Raw genomic sequence first — 16,896 nt, forward strand, 5'->3', positions numbered from 1 at the left:
TATACCTGACGAAGATCATAGGTTTCATCGACCGAAACATTGATGCCAATAACACCCAAGATGAGAATAATTGTTTGAACATTCAAAACAATACAAACATTCATACCTCTTCTCGAAAATTCAGAACTGCATCTCATGACTCTGTTTTTAACAAACATTGGCAGAATCCAAAAGCACTAAATTGTTTTTCCATCAGTTTATGCATCGCAGAATTAAAGTCATTTCCAAGATCATTTTACTGAGTTGCCATTTTGATCATATCTGATAACTTTATGCTCTATCGAAAGTAGGAATTCTGAACAGCTCAAATGACATATTTCTTTTCACAAAAACATGATAGTTTTTACTTTCTGTATTGAGGAAATCAGTTGAAATTAGTTTGTAATTTGAAACTTTCTCGTAGATTGGTAGCGTAATGGATAAATGTAACCTAACGGGGATATGCATATACAAATGCATGCGAAATGTTGTCACTAGCAGGGAATATTAAAGATTTAAAAAAAAGATCGTGTTAGAGATGTAGATAACATTGGAGGTTCAGAGGGTGTCTATCTGAGGCGCAACAGATACTGCACCTAAACTGCGCAAGCAAGTTTGGAGCCAAGGTGGAAAGTCCTATGGTGATGGAATGAGACTACGCCAACGTGGAGGGAGAAAGCACTGAGGCCCCAACTAGTTATCGTTAAGACTGATGGACTGCATGATGATGATGATGATGATGATGATGATACGAGCGAGAACGCGTTGAGTGCTCGAGGATGAATTTGGAGATGTGCCAAGAATATGAGTCAAAGTTTTTCAAAACACTGATTACACAGAATGAAACCTGGGTCCATCACTATGATCCAGAGACCAAAACCCAGTCAATGCAGTGGAAGCACTTGGACTCACCACCTCCAAAGACGGCAAGGATGCAGCCCTTCGCTGGCAAGGTCATGCTCACAGTCTTCTGGGACCAGGACGGAATAGTGATGACAGATTTCCTGGCAAAGCGTACCACAATTACAGGAGCCTATTATGCTTCACTTTTGAGGAAATTAAGGGAAGCTATCAAAATCAAGAGGCGGGGAAAGATCAGCAAAGGTACCCTCCTCCTGCAGGACAACGCTCCGGTCCACAACTCGCATGTTGCCAGATCAGAAGCACGGACGTGTGGTTATGAAATCCTTCCCCATCTTCCCTACTCTCCTGACCTTGACCCCTCTGACTTTCACCTCTTCCTAGCCATGAAGTTGTTTTTGAAAGGAAAGCGTTTCCCAGATGATGCAGCCTTGATTTCTGAAGTCACGTCATGGTTGGAGGAATAACCTGGGGTGTTCTACAAAAACGGTCTCCAGAGCTGCATCAAACGATGGGAGAAATGCATAACTCTGGGTGGTTCCTATGTAGAGAAAGACTAACAACTGTGCCAAGTTTCGTTGCTCTACTGCTATGGGAAGTGGGCCAGGGGCATTACTTATTGCATCCCCTCGTATTCCACATTTTTCGATCGCCGGGAACATTAAAAAACAGTCAGCTTTGATCAATGCAGAGTTTCTCCTTATATCAGACAATTGCTATTCAATTTGAACAATCCCCTTTAAATAGGGAGCTGGTCCCCCCCCCCCATCATCTTGGGGAAGCCGAAACTGTCCTGCATTGAAACAAAGTAAACAAACCCCAAAAAGCTGCCCTGCAGTAAATTAAAAACTGGCACGTTATCGTAACGCTCCAGCGATGACCTCATTAAGCAGCCACCTATCAATCAAACCTTTAACTTGAATCACTGTTTAACCCATAACTTAACATGCTTATCAATTCCTCTTCCCTCGTAGCCGAGATGGTTAGGTGGCTGACTTTTTTTCCCTTTCGTTTCCCCCTTTGCGTCAAGGCTTCAGGATTCAATCCTATCTTTCTACTAAAACTTTGTTTTTTCTTTTACAACGTTTTTTTTTTCAAACATACACACCTCCAAACATTCGTAATTGTTAATGTTAAATAGAGATGTAGATAACATTTGAGATCATGTGAGAGGTGTGGAGAACATTCGAGATCATGTCAGAGGTATGGATCCCATTCAAGATGAGTGATGACTTCGCCGTAACAATGAGGAAATAAATGTTGTTACAAAGAAAATGCAAGTCAAAGTAATTTTTTTATTCTTTGTCTACTTTGTGACTGAGCATATAACGTGTTGGGCAAAGGTATCATCATCGTTTAAATTTTTGCTAGGGTCTTAACATTAACTAGCGTTTTTACCAAAAAAAGATCGCAAACTTTTCATTCAGCACTTTCCTGCAGTTTATGTAATCTGCTATATATATATATACTGCCGATAACACGGTCTGTATTCTGCATAAGAACTAAGATTTTTTAAATAATGAAGTGATAGACTATATTCTTAATTTATAAAATCTTTATATTTTCAGATTATACATGGAAGCAATTTATTGATCAGCCATGCATGGAAGAGATCCGCAAGCGTGCTGCTTTTATTCATGTGGATATTCCTGGCCAAGAGGATGGAGCTGCGGATCTGCCAGCGGAGTAAGTAAACATTAATATGATCTATATTTAAATGTAAGAGACAGACTTTAATTATGAGTTCTCTTAAGTAGCATATGACCATTCAAACATGGGTTTATTTAAAAAATTTCTATATTGAAAACTTGTTATTTTATTTTATTTTACATAAGCATTTATATGTTACTACACATTCATGAATATGTTTCGGTCAGCTAGGAATTTTTTTTATAAGGCAGACACCACTTATCAAGGCCCGAAGGCCACTCGAGGATAAAGGTTAATGAATGTAGTGTAACAATCGTTAATGGTGTAGATTAGGTAGAATTTGGATTATTTAAGGAGGGCTCAACAAGAACTTGTTTACATTGGACTTGATGGCTGCTATGCTGTAATCAGCCACCAAGCAGGCCAGTGGAACAGTGTTCCACAGGCGGAGAGTTTTGGGAAAGAATCTTTGTTCATGGAATCTGCTTTTAGATTTAGGCACAGATAGGTAGTGGGGGAAATTGTTGATAGGGGTTGTAGTTAGGCGAGTGTTTTTTTTGTGAAAGTTTAGCAAGTGGGGATCATAGATTGGAGCTCAGACGAGCACTTGCCATGAAAATAACAATAGCACAGAGACAGTCTCGCAACATCTCTGTGAGAAAAGAGGTTGCAGAGAAGAGAAAAGAGTATCACTTATTAGGTTTTGAAACCGGTTTTGAACTCTATCAGGGCAAGATATGGCGTGCTGAGCAACTCCTGCGTAGATGTGGTAACAGTACTCCATTTCATAAGTAACTAGAGACCTCTTCAGGCGACGCTGCTTATACAAAAGCAGAGTTCATTTGATCACGTACTCAATTTTTATAAGCAGTATCACCTGAAGAGGTCTCTAGTTATTTGTAACTGGCTGACCGAAACATGCTTATGAATGTGTATGAAAATATAAATGCTTATATAAAATAAATAAAAAGTATATCTTGAAAACTAATAGATTTCAGCATGTTAATGTATTTGTTAGCGTTTCACATTGTCAAAAATCAACACGCAATGTTTTAGAAAGTCAGATGATAATAACATCAAATTGTTAATCTCTTTGTCGTGACGAAATAATTGTAATGGAAACAAAATGAATTTTCTGTTACTTGGATTGATCAGGGTGTTATTCTCATAACGTTTTTTTTTTTTTTTTTTTTTTTTTTACAAAGGCATCACCACATTATCAAGGCCCAGAGGCCACTCAAGGATAAGGGTTAAAGAGTGTACAGTAGAAGTTGGTCAATATAGTAATCATTAGTAATGAAAATTTGGTAAATTTAATAACTTATATGGAACGGCTCATCAAGAACTTATTTACTTTAGACTTGAACACAACCATATTGTAGTCAGCCGGAAAGCAGGAAAACGGAAGACAATTCCACAGGCGTGCAGTTCTAAGAAAGAAGCTTTGTTCATGGAATCTATGTTTAGGTTTAGGCACAGATAAAGAGTGGGGGAAATTATTGATAGTGTTTACAGCTAGACGAGTGTTTCTTGTGAAAGTTTGGCGAGGGGGGACCATAGATTGAAGCTCAGTTGAACACTTTCCATGAAAATAACGATACATCAGAGACAAACTCGCAACATCTCTTCTGTGAGATAGAGGTTGTAAGGAGGAGAAAAGGACATCTCCTACGAGGCTACGAAGTCTATTTTGAACTCTATCAAGGCTGATGTGACCTTTGACCTTCAGGTTTATCTTGACAATGGCTCTTGTTGGTAAATGATGGAAACAATGTTTTTATTTTTGTTTTCTGAATGAACCATAGTCGTTAGAATTCAAAATGTGTGATGCATTTATGTTTTTTCTCTCTTTCTCTTTTCATCCTGTCTTCACTTGCTTTCCTTTTAACTCTTCTGACAGTTCTCTCTGAAAACTGAAAATGTTAATTTTGCTGGGAAAATCAAAATTTTAACTGATTCATGAAGAACGTAGTGGAGTTCGATGACTTTTGTTTCATCAAAGAATAACTTCCTATCACCTTAAATTTTTTTTTTTGGCACTGCACCCCCTCCCACGCACACACACAGAGGAGAGGGCGTGGTTCCTCAAGTTGGGAAATCTATCTCAACTTCAGTTTTTTATTGCTATTGGCTACTCATCAGTGGCTTACTGCTATCCTTCAAGTTGATTGCTTATACTCTGATATCTGCGCTTGGATTTTTTAAAACCTTTTTTTTAATACTTTATTTATTTTCGTAAAATTTTTATCGTCTTTTTAATAAATTTTACTTGCTTTTAGTATAATGTGCAGATATAGTGATAAGTCCGGATATTACAATATATGGGGAAAGAGTGTTATTATTTCATTCACATCTAATTTTGCGCCATATAACGATGGTGGCTGTAATGCTAGAAAGTCAACTCCACAGTGAACATATATTGTGGGATAGACATATTTGTTTCAATCAATGTGTGTTTGTTCATTTTGAATTTTTTGTTTAGATTGTCGTCATTACATAATCGTAATCTATTTTCTTTTGCGTTTACATGTTTTCACTCATAGAATGATACGTTGGATTATAAAAACATTCTTTGCATGGGAGGCTATTTCTGTTTCCCCTCACGCCTGTTTGAGATATCAATGTGGAAAGATGCTATATCTCCTTCCTCGCATCTTGCAGTGGCTATACTAGATGAGATAAAACTCCTGGATATGAACTTAAACTATATCCAGTGAGGTCCTGGATATGAACTTAAACTATATCCAGTGGTGAGGCCCCAGCTTGCAGGCTTTGGGGAGTGTGGAACCACCCTTTAATTACCATTGCTCCAAGGTCCACTCTGACCTGGAGCGGTAGTACCTGTTAGGGTCCCAACTATGGGTTAAATAGAAACTGACTTGAAAACAACAAATATATTCTATTAAAAAATTTTTCTTCAAAATCTTTGGATTCAGCATTAAATAACCCAAAAAGGGTTGATATGCCGTAAAACAAAAACAACCAACGAATTCAGACCATGTTTTATGTTGATGGAACTGTTGAATAAAATTGGTTTAAATTGTAGAGAAGAAGTTTGTCCTTTCAATCAAAACTTGGTCACACATTTCTTTATGAAACAAGGCCAGTAGGATGGATACAGATGCAGCGACCTTATTTCAAAATGGCAATCCAACATCTTCTACTCCAACTCTACAAGATCAGTTAGATGTTTTATTTCTTTGCTTATTATTTTATTATATTAAGAGACTTCTTCTTCTATTATTATTATTATTATTATGACAACGACGACTATTACTACTACTACTATTATTATTATTATTATTATTATTATTATTATTATTATGATGATGATGATGAAAAAAAAAAAAAATAGCCTAGGTGCTCAACATTGCCCGGATGTTTGGAGCTGTGTGTTGAGCACAAAAAAAAAAAAAATAAAATAAAGTAGTAGTAGGCAGGCGGACTTGAACCCATGACGTGAGGACGGAAAAGAAAGTGAAAGAAAACCTGACGTCTTACCCCTACTTCATGACGCGACCGGAAGTTCAGAACGTTAAAATTAGGCAAAGTCAATCCAACCAATACAATGACTTGCAAAAATGGCTCACAAAAAATCACTATTATTATTATTATTATTATTATTATTATTTTATTTTATTTATTTATTTGTTTTTTTTTTTTAATTCACAGTGTTGTGATATTTTACACCAGGTTTTTGTTCACTCAAAAGCGTGTTTTTACACCAAAGCTAGTGAGGGTCAATTAGATAAAACGCATCTGGCATAAGATGTTTGCTGTTCTAAGCAGAACTGACTTCTAAAATACGGTGATGTTGTATTTGATTCCCAAAGAGTTCAACTGTTTCTCAAGATCATCTGGAGTTGAGCTGTTGTTGTTGTTATTATTATTATTAAGGGTTTTCACATAGACCATCATCAAAGATTTCTCTTTGAGAACAACTCGTGGTGTTCTCTGGAGATTGAGTGACAACAAGTCTTCCCAGGTTTCCACTACTCTTTACCTCTTTTAATAAGCTTTGCAAATGAATTTGTGTTATCGCAACGGCCATTTATCATTGATTTCTCGTTGGCAGCAACCATTTATTATTATTATTACTATAATTATTATCATTATCATTATTATTTTTTTTTTACTCACTCACTAGAAGTTCTCATAGAGATTATGATCAGAAATTGCTCACTGACAACCAGTGGTGCTCCCTGGAATCTGAATGACAACAAGTCTTCCCAGATTTCTAGTACTCTCCACCTCTTTTGATAATCTTTGCATTTACACAACATCTGCTTACCATTGATTTCTTACTGGCAAGAACCATTAGTCTTCACTGAGGTCTCAAAAGCTACTTCAAGGTTCCAGTATTCTCCATACTCTTCCTGTGGAGGTCTGGTTAGTGTTTTCACTCCTCAGCCTTTTCATCCTTCTTGAGTCTTCACAACTATTTTGTGTAGTATCAGCTGAGACTGGTTCCTTTCGGTTATGTAGGGGGGGTAGGAGCACAATTTTTAAGATTTCTTGCAGTTTTAGTTCCCTTGGTTTCATGTGGTGTTCCTTCCACCATTTTGTTTTGCTCTTGTTGCAATTTTCATGTGGTTGGTGTTAGGGTTTGTAACTTTGTAGTATTGGTTGCCGCATTCAATGATTTTCCTTAAGATTTCAGTTGTTTTTTGTCATTGCTGTCTCTTCTATAGTTTTAGTTTTACCTTTAGTCTCAATTTCTCCTAGTTTTTTTTTTTTTTTTAACTTAGTTTCCTTTTTTATATTTAATTTATCGCACATCAAACCTTATATTTTAAACATGTGTGGTTGAAATTAAGTACATACCATTTTCAGTAATGTGCTTGTACAATGTCTTTGCATGTTCATGTAGAATAAGTCAGTATCATCTTTCAGGTATACTGCATTGTGCATGGTCATTTCCTTGTCTTCTGGTCAAGATATCTTTGGTTCAGCTTTATTATCTTACTAGCCTGGGTGCCCGGCGTTGTCCGAGTGTTTGGAGGTGTGTGCTCAGTAAAAAAAAAAGTGTTAGTGGGTAGGCAGGTTCAAACCTGTGACGCGAAGACAGAAAAGAAAGTGAAAAAAGATCTGACATCTTACCGCTACTCCGTGACGTAACTGAAAGTTTGGAACATTAAAATTAGGCAAAGTCAATCCAACCTGATATAATGACTTGCAAAAATGGCTCACAAATAATTGACCTCTCCTTGTAGAAAACTACCCAGTTGAGGGTGAATGAATTAATGATTTGGGCCAATTTTTCGATATTTGTCGTCTGAGATGTCGAGCTCACTCTTGTGAAAGTCCGCCGCCTCTGTCGAAAGTTTTAGACATACATACATACATACATACATACATACATACATGCATATATTTAAATAGACAGATGGTATTTATATTGTAGATTAGTGACACTGCCGATATGTTTATAACTTTAACTACATTCCTATGATACAATTTTCTTTCTAAAAATTTGCTTGTGCTTCTCATATTCTTTTCTCATCTTTTTTTTTTCATTTATGTAGATTGGTTGGTGTCTACTTCCAAATCTCCCAAATATTTGTAGGCATCATGTTTGCTAAGCATTCTCATCTCTTTGTAATTTGGGCAGTTCCATGTTTTCCGATATTGTGAGTTTTTCCCTTTTCATCTCTAGCAGTGCAGTGCACACCTTTCTATTTTGAATTCCATTTGAATGTTCTCGCTGAATATTCTGGTTGTGTTCATCAGTTATTTTTAGTTCCTTTTTACTTTTTGCAAATAGCTTCAGCTTGTCCATATACATGAGGTTGTTTATTCTTGGTTATTTATAAACTTGTATCCAACATTACATTTTCTTATGTATATGATAAACTGGCATCATGGCTGCGATAAAGAGGTGATGGTGATAGAAAGTCTATTTAGAAAATGCCTCCCTGTATTCTTATCTCATTATTTATTTATTAGCAGAGTGTGCCCAGTCATAAAATAAACTTAACTATATTTTCATTTATCCAGATTTCAGATATATTATTAAAGAATCAATTCTCTATTGATTATTTCATATTACATTGTACCCAATGTATAGTCGTGATTTCAAAAGTAAAAATCAATATGACCGATAATAAATAGCTACAAGTAAACTAACATTAACATATGAATGTATATATGTATTTGTGCATGTGTAGAAGAGCTGTTTAAGTCGACTTACACTTGACAAGTTCTAATTTCTTTCAATTTTGACCTCTTAGCCACTGTTTTGACCCCAGTTTACAAAAAATGCAATCATTTGACCTGCTTCAAGTCTCTCTGTGACCTTTTGTCTCGAAAGAGTTACAGTTTGAAAAAATGGAGATAGTTATATCAAAACATAAATTTAAATGGTTCTAATCCTTTTCATAACATCAAAGCATTAAAGAAAACATTAATGATTAATAAATGTATTTAAAAATTACTGATTATCTAAAGGCAATTAAAAAAAAAACATCATATAAACACGTTTTGCTGTAAAGAAATGCAATTATACATAATTATGTCTTTCTCATAGATAACATGTTTTATGAGGATATTAATTTGATAGTAATATATTCTTTTTGCATATGCAAATTCACTTTCCTTATTTTGTCCTTTAGTTCTCACATCCCATGAGCGATGTTTTGGATAAAGCGGGAACAATCACTGTTTTCTGAGTTAGAATCTATCCATATAACCATTTATCATTAGCTAATTTTGACCTATAGTTGGTATTTTTTGTAGATCATTACATCAAGTGGTTTCATGCCCTGTCTAGAGCGATTGTGAAAATAATCATGTGTCTATGATTGTAAATCCCATATAGGACATGTCCTTAACCCACTGGGTTGTGGGGGCGCTGCATTATTTCATGCAGTGTGTCTTGGGCAAGGATAACCTGGCGGTGGCCATCTCTCTCCGGGCTTCGGGCACATATAGCATCTAGTATTATCAAATGGTCGCCCATTTTAGTATTGGCCAGGCTCAATGCTGCTTAACTTCAGTGATTTAATAGGAACCAGTGTGTCATCGTGATTATGACATATGCACGTGATTATGGCGTGGTTATGATATAAATATGCTTTGCTAACATTTTTTAAAAACCTAATTATATATGCATCCATTCTGAAAGACTGACATTTTTTTCCGACATTTTCTGTAGCAGATGTAACTCAATCGATATTAGCATTCTAATTGTTCAATCTTTTAATATCGGACTTGAAACATGTGGTTTGTTACTTTTAGCACTTCAAAACTCTCCTTTCACCACCAACACTCAAATCCCAGTTTTTTCCCAGCTGAAATGAATGTCTCTCTCTCCTTCCAGTAGTCAGTTGCATACACTCTTAGAACAGACTTTCACTCCAGTCTGTTGCTCAGTCGCTGGTAAAATGTTTGGATCATTGTATCACTCCAGACAGTATCTGACTCCAGACGCAATCCTCTAAATACATTCAAAGATAGAATACTTTTGCCACATCTGGGTAGGTGCTAGCAAAGCACTCTTATCTGCTTTGACAAAATACATGACTTTGAAATCGATGTCTCTTTCCTATAATAATCAGCTTTCATTCTTGTTAGCTCTTTACATCAAGTGACTTCATGCCTTGTCGAGTGATTTCTATAAAAAAATTGACTTTTCTTTCCTACAACTACTTGCTTATACAATAGAACCCTGGGATATGGTGGCCCTAGGAATACGTTTTTTTTTTGTTTTTTTTTACAGATTATGATGTGGAATACAAATGTTTTTCCGGCCCCTGGTTACGGTATTTTCCTTGCCCTACGGTGTTATTTATAATGTTATTTGATTATATACATGTGTATTATATTCTGTACTGTTGATTGAGATTGTCGGACTGACTTCCTCATCTTGGTTGTTATTGTCACAAGGTTTCGGCCGTTTTGCCCTACGGCCTTCGTCAGGTGTTTTGTATCGAACTGGGGAACCGTTTGTTAGGAGTCTCAAACCCAACCCTTTATTATTATTACGGGGGTACCGTGTTCGGACTCCAGCTAGGCTTTGGGACATAGTTCCTGATTCTCTGTTTTGAATGTTACTTTTTCACTGCCTTCGTTCAGGATTGAACTCAGCACCTTTGGGAAACTGTAAACTTTGATACAACATCTAGGACCACTCGGCCATATGTCACTAGGACTGCACTAAGGATTGAATCTTCAACCTACAGAAGAGTGTAACTTACAACTGAATGTTGCTAAGTAGTTTATTCACTACATCACTGGTCCTTGCAGACAAGATCCACCTGAAGGAGGTTGGAGGTTACATTAATCTAAACGCTATAGAAAATGACACTCGAGATGAGAACAGTAGTCTGAAAAATCCAAATAACACAAATAATCAGTCCTCATCTCAAAAAATTCAGAAACATATTCTCATTGTGTTCCTCATCTTTCAGCTAGCAGTCATTTCCATCCCATTAACTTTTATCCTTGAGTGGCTGTTGGCCTTGATAAGTAATGATTCCAAATGTAAAAAAAGTTTAACTAATACTTCCTATAAGTGGAATAAAAAAATTCCTATGAGTATAAAAACGTATTTGTCATGTGTTTCATTCTGCATTCAGATGATCGACATCATTTCTTATTGTATTCTTTGTTTTTGTTTTACCTTTATTAAACCTAGCTCATAAAATCGAAAGCAAAAGACAAAAGCTACTAAACTAATTAGAGAATGCATGAAACTTAGGAACATCACGATAGCCAATACAGAACTCCAAAAATGTGACAGTGATACATTTTTATTCGCACTATTTTGAGGCAGCACGTTCAGGATTGCAGGACACAATGCAAAAGGGTATCGCTAGTATATCTATTGTGCAGAGGATCTAATGTGAATGTATAGCGTTGTAGGTTTGGTTTGTTCTACTGTAACACAGGCCAGTATTTAAGCATTGGGGTTGTAGCAAGAACCATGAAATAATCTGTAGGCAACAGAAGTAACTGTTACATTCCAGCAAGTAGACAAGCAGATCTAATCCAAGCAGATCATATACCCCAGAGGAAACAGAATCGGGGCAAGGAATATGTAGTATATATCTGATGGTGTAGACACTGTAGATGCTCAAGAGAATCAGCGAACACCTTGCCAACTCCTGCAAACACTAGAAACTCGTATTTCAAGTGGGAACGAATCATTGCCTTCTAAAGCCTAGTTAGCAAATGCCATTCATGAGAAATTTGGTAGCTCAGTATATGCAACATGTAAAGCTCCTTATTAACCCTGTTGGAATATATAAGACAAGTGGTCGTATTTTAAAATCTTTTGCTAGAAATATTATTTCATATTTTTATTTACTTTGATTTTGATTTTATTTAATCATACTTTTCAATGTCAAGGTCATGATCATATAAGCTGTAGGATTTCATTGGCTACAATATGGGCCACGTAGAAAGCTCAATGTTTATGCAAAGAAGTTGCTGTGCTATTTTTTTTTTAGTGTTTGCTAGTTAAATTCAATTTTTACTATATCATTTTGTTTTTTAAATTGTTAGGTGAAAATAGAGAATAGTTACAAAACATCCTCCCCATGTTAAGAATGGGTTTCTAAATAATAACATTATTTGAACACTAACTTCTTTTTATAACTACTGAAAGTTTCTATGATGAACACAACCAAAGTTGATTGAGATTGTCGGACTGACTTCCTCATCTTGGTTGTTATAGTCACAACGTTTCGGCCGTTTTGCCCTCCGGCCTTCATCAGGTGTTTTGTAACGAACTGGCGAACCATTTGTTAGGAGTCTCGAACCCAACCCTTTATTATTATTACGGGGGTACCGTATTCGGACTCCAGCTAGGCTCCGGGACATAGTTGCTGATTCTCTGTTTTGAATGTTACTTTTCACTGCCTTCATTCAGGATTGAACTCAGCACCTTTGGGTAACTGTAAACTTTGATACAACGTCTAGGACCACTCGGCCATATGTCACTGGGAAACCTGATGAAGGCCGGAGGGCAAAACGGCCGAAACGTTGTGACTATAACAACCAAGATGAGGAAGTCAGTCCGACAATCTCAATCAAGGAAAACACCTCACCTCAAAAATACAGACAATTACAACCAAAGTTATTAAATGTGATGTGTGACTTTCACCTTGGCTTTCACCTTGACCTTCATCTTGACCTTCGACTTGAATATCCCCAAATTAAATCGGTTCTAAATTAGACTATGGTCGATATTTCTACCAAGTTTGGTGACTATTGGTCAGGCAATGTAGATTGCTAGGCTGTACATAAAAAAAAAAAAAAAAAAAAAAAAAATGCACAGTAACAAACTCAACCGAAAACGTAACCTTCTTCCCAGTGACGACGATTGTTTATCATTGTTCCTTATCTCCAACTGTCAGGTTTATTTAAAAAAAAAAAAAAAAAAAAAAAAAAAAAAAAAAAAAAAGGGAAAGAAAGAAAAAGAAAAAAGAAAAAAAAAAACCCCTGTAAACTAAAACTATTTCTTATCTCTTATTGTCAACAACAGTTTTCTTATTAATCTTAAAAGAATAGATTATGTAAAATGAATTTTTTTTCAAAACATCAACGAAAACATCGTTTTATGTTATGGCTGTTACGCTGTTTTATATTGAATTTAATTTGAATTCGAAGCATGAAAATATTGATTACTTCTTCACATTCAAACATTATCCGTTTAAGAAATTGATCTTTTACTGTTTGTTAAACAAAACGTAGTTAACAATTCTGTTGATCTTTAAATTTAATGAAGAAATTTTTAAGAGGTTTATTGAATTTTTAGATATTTTTAAAGAAGTCTAATGTTTTTGCTTTTATTTTATTTTTTTGCCAGCAATAGCGGAGCGATAATTATAAATCTTTTAAAAATAAGTTAAAATTTTTTTTTTGTTACATATTTGCTTCAAGTCATTATCTTTGGAATCAAATCAATATTTGACTAAGAATAAAATATTTCAAGCATTTTAATTGCGTTGGTTAAATTTTTCTGCAAATAATATGGCAGTAATTGAGATATATTTTTCAAAGATAATTTTTAGAAGGTAAATGCAATGCAGAGATGTAACGCATCGACACACACTGAAGCAAATTAAGACAACAGTAGCAATACTGTTTTACCTTTTATTATATATATATATATATATATAATTATTTTTTTTACTATAATAATTAAATACCTACAGTGTTTCATCCTTTCGGGAATCTTCAGTGCAGGGTGTCACGATTAATACCAGTCGAATGATTCGAACACCGCAACACGAGACATCTCTGACTCGATTAGCGAAGACCTAATCAATTCGACTACCATTAACTGCGTGAAATAATGTTGAATTTAAACATTTTAATTTTAAATGTCCATTTACGTCAGTAAGACAGTGATCTAATCGTTATACGATGATCTGTGCATAAGAGCTAAATTGACCGACTTTAATTCAACTGAAAGTGCTCAACGATAAGAAACGAATTTCTTAAAGGGGCTGTCATAATATATATATATATATATATATATATATATATATAGATAGATAGATAGATAGATATAGATATATATAGATATTTATAGATATTTAATATAATAATTATTAAATACCTATAGGCACTAGTGTTTCATCCTTTCGGGGATCATCAGTGCATATATTCGAACCCGGCAACAGAAGCCATCTCTGGCTTCGTTAGCAAAGACCTAATCCATTTGGCTACGGTTAATCGCGAGAAATATTGTTGAAACATTTTTTAAATGCGTTTTAACGTTTGTTGGAGTGATCTAATCATTATATGATGATCTGCGCATAAGAGCTAAATTGACCGACTTTATTTCAACTGAAAGTGTTCAACGATAAGAAACGAGTTTCTTAAAGGAGCTGACATAATTATTTACTATAATAATTATTAAATACTTACAGACACTAGTGTTTCATCCTTTCGGGGAATCATCAGTGCAGGGTGTCACGATTAACACCAGTCGATAGATTCGAACCCAACATATATATATATATATATATACTAGCAGGCCACCTGGCATTGCCCGGTCATAAAATACACATATTATATTTTAATTGATACAGAAACTGAGACATGCGCATGTGAGTATTATGTTTTTTCTAAACAGTTCACTTCTTGTAAGTAAAAAAAAAATATGCTTGAGCTGGGATCAAAACCAAAACCTAAAGATCATAAGTTAACTACGATAATCATTAGACCAGCTTGACATGGCTATAAAAAGTATTTTCTGAACCTTCTTATTCTTAACATAAATAAGCGGTTATTTTTTCCGGACGCATTCATGAAACAGTTAGCAAACAGATAAAAATCTGATCACTCCCGTGTACCAATTTTTTAATTTTGACCCCTTAACAACCGTTTTTTTCTTGATGAAAACGGATTAAAAAGTTTTCCACATATCTGAATACCCTGTATACCAAATTTCAAGGCTGTAGACCAAAAAATTGTTGAGTATATAGGTTGAGAAATATCCTCACACACATACATACATACACATTCTCAATTTTATAGATATATATAGATATATATTTTTTTTGACTTTCATCTGACCATACTGACGCAAGTAAGAACACAATACAATGTTAAAAGTATTTTAAAAAATACATATTGTATTAATAAAAGATGAATTTGTATAGCTTATTCCAACATTATGTTTTAATTTGTTTTGGGTTGTGTCTATCCATTACACCTCTGCATTGCCTTCTATAAATTATCTTTTATATACACACTAAACAATGCTTTAAGCAAACTACATTAACCTTGTATTTTTTGTTCAACTTCATTTATGTTTTGTCAAGTAATATTCTTAGTTGCTCACTAATTCTCTAGTCTACCTTCTCCAAGGTGGAGGTTTGTTTGTCACTATATTTGTGTTGTGTGCAGTTTAACATCCACATTCCTTGACCAATCGTCATCAATATTGTTTAAAATATAGAACATGGTCTAAGTTGGAATTGATTTAATTTTGGGATATCTATGTCAAAGGTCAAGATCACAGAAAAAGGTGAAATTCACACTTTTAGCAATAACTTTAATTCCGTTCATCACAGACACCCACTACTTGGTCCATATTATAGCCAATGAAACCATGCATCTTATATGACCAAATGATGTTTCCCTGTTTTATATTTTTATTCTAATCATTTGTGTCTTTTTGCTTATATTTAATCTTGATAGCAATATACCCACTATTTTTTCGAGCTATGCTGTAAATGTTATTTGAATTCTTAGATATTTCTTCATTGCTAGAGTTATTGCTAAGCCTATGTTCAAAAAAGAAGTATGAGTATGTTTTATGATTGATGGAGAAAGTCATTGGAGTTTAGATTCATGCATATTAAGTTCGTGTTAATCTTTAACCATGTGTGTTTTTATTTAAGTTGAAAGTGACATCTAAAAGTTATGTTGGATAATACATTGATTCCTCGGCCTATTTTGTTCATTTCATGTGTAGCTTACTTGCTATGGATATATTATACTACTACTACTACTACTACTACTACTAGTACTAATGATAATATTTATACTGCTACTAAGCTCAACTCACGTATTGACGTATATACATAATATATCATGTATATACATAATATATCGCTTTATAATATCTTCGGTCTTGAAAAAGTTTGGTCACAGTCAAAATTTTAACAGAATTCCACTTCCAATTTTTTCAAAATTTATGCATGAATTTGACGCTTTTTAATAATCGTAACAACAAACAAGATACACATAAAATAAAAAATGTCAAAATACACATACTCATACAAAATGTAAAAATAAAAATACACATACAAAATGTCAAAATACACATACAAATACGAAATGTCAAAATACACATACATACACAAAATATCAAAAAACACATACATATACAAAATGTCAAAATACACATACTCATATACATACAAAATGTCAAAATACACATACACATACAAAATGTCAAAATACACATACAAAATGTCATAATACATATATAAATACAAAATCTCAAAATACACATACAAAATGTCAAAATACACATACACATACAAAATGTCAAAATACACATACAAATACTAATTGTCAAAATACACATACAAAATGTCAAAATACACATACAAAATGTCAAAATACATATACAAAATGTCAAAATACACATACAAATACAAAATGTCAAAATACACATACACATACAAAATACACATACAAAAAGTATGACAAAAAATCAAGCCAACTAAAGTTCTTTACGGTTAATTAAATTTAATCGAAATTTTATTTTATTTATTCCAAGCTAATTTTATATTTTTGCCATTTAGTTTTGTCTAAATATTTTAAATAGAAAATACTTTCTAATTTTAATATATGCAATAATATATACATATTAGAGAAATTATTTAAAATATTTTAACTAATGTAGACACGTTAATATTTAAACAATATTTATTAGTTTTA

The 16,896-nt window shown here is 34.2% G+C and overlaps 1 protein-coding gene across 2 annotated transcripts in view; it reads left to right on the forward strand.

Moving 5' to 3' along the window:
• The window catches only part of LOC145246078 (uncharacterized protein ZK1073.1-like), a 165,640-nt gene that overhangs the window by 82,703 nt on the left and 66,041 nt on the right, over window positions 1-16,896 (forward strand). For both annotated transcript variants that reach the window (XM_080107932.1, XM_080107931.1), the window contains exon 4: window positions 2,409-2,526. In XM_080107932.1, the coding sequence (XP_079964058.1) occupies window positions 2,409-2,526 (118 nt within the window). The remainder of the gene's footprint in view (window positions 1-2,408; window positions 2,527-16,896) is intronic.

Source organism: Euprymna scolopes, chromosome 23 (assembly GCF_053919585.1).
Source record: "Euprymna scolopes isolate OS-2025 chromosome 23, ASM5391958v1, whole genome shotgun sequence".
NCBI classification, from domain to species: Eukaryota; Metazoa; Mollusca; class Cephalopoda; order Sepiida; family Sepiolidae; genus Euprymna; species Euprymna scolopes.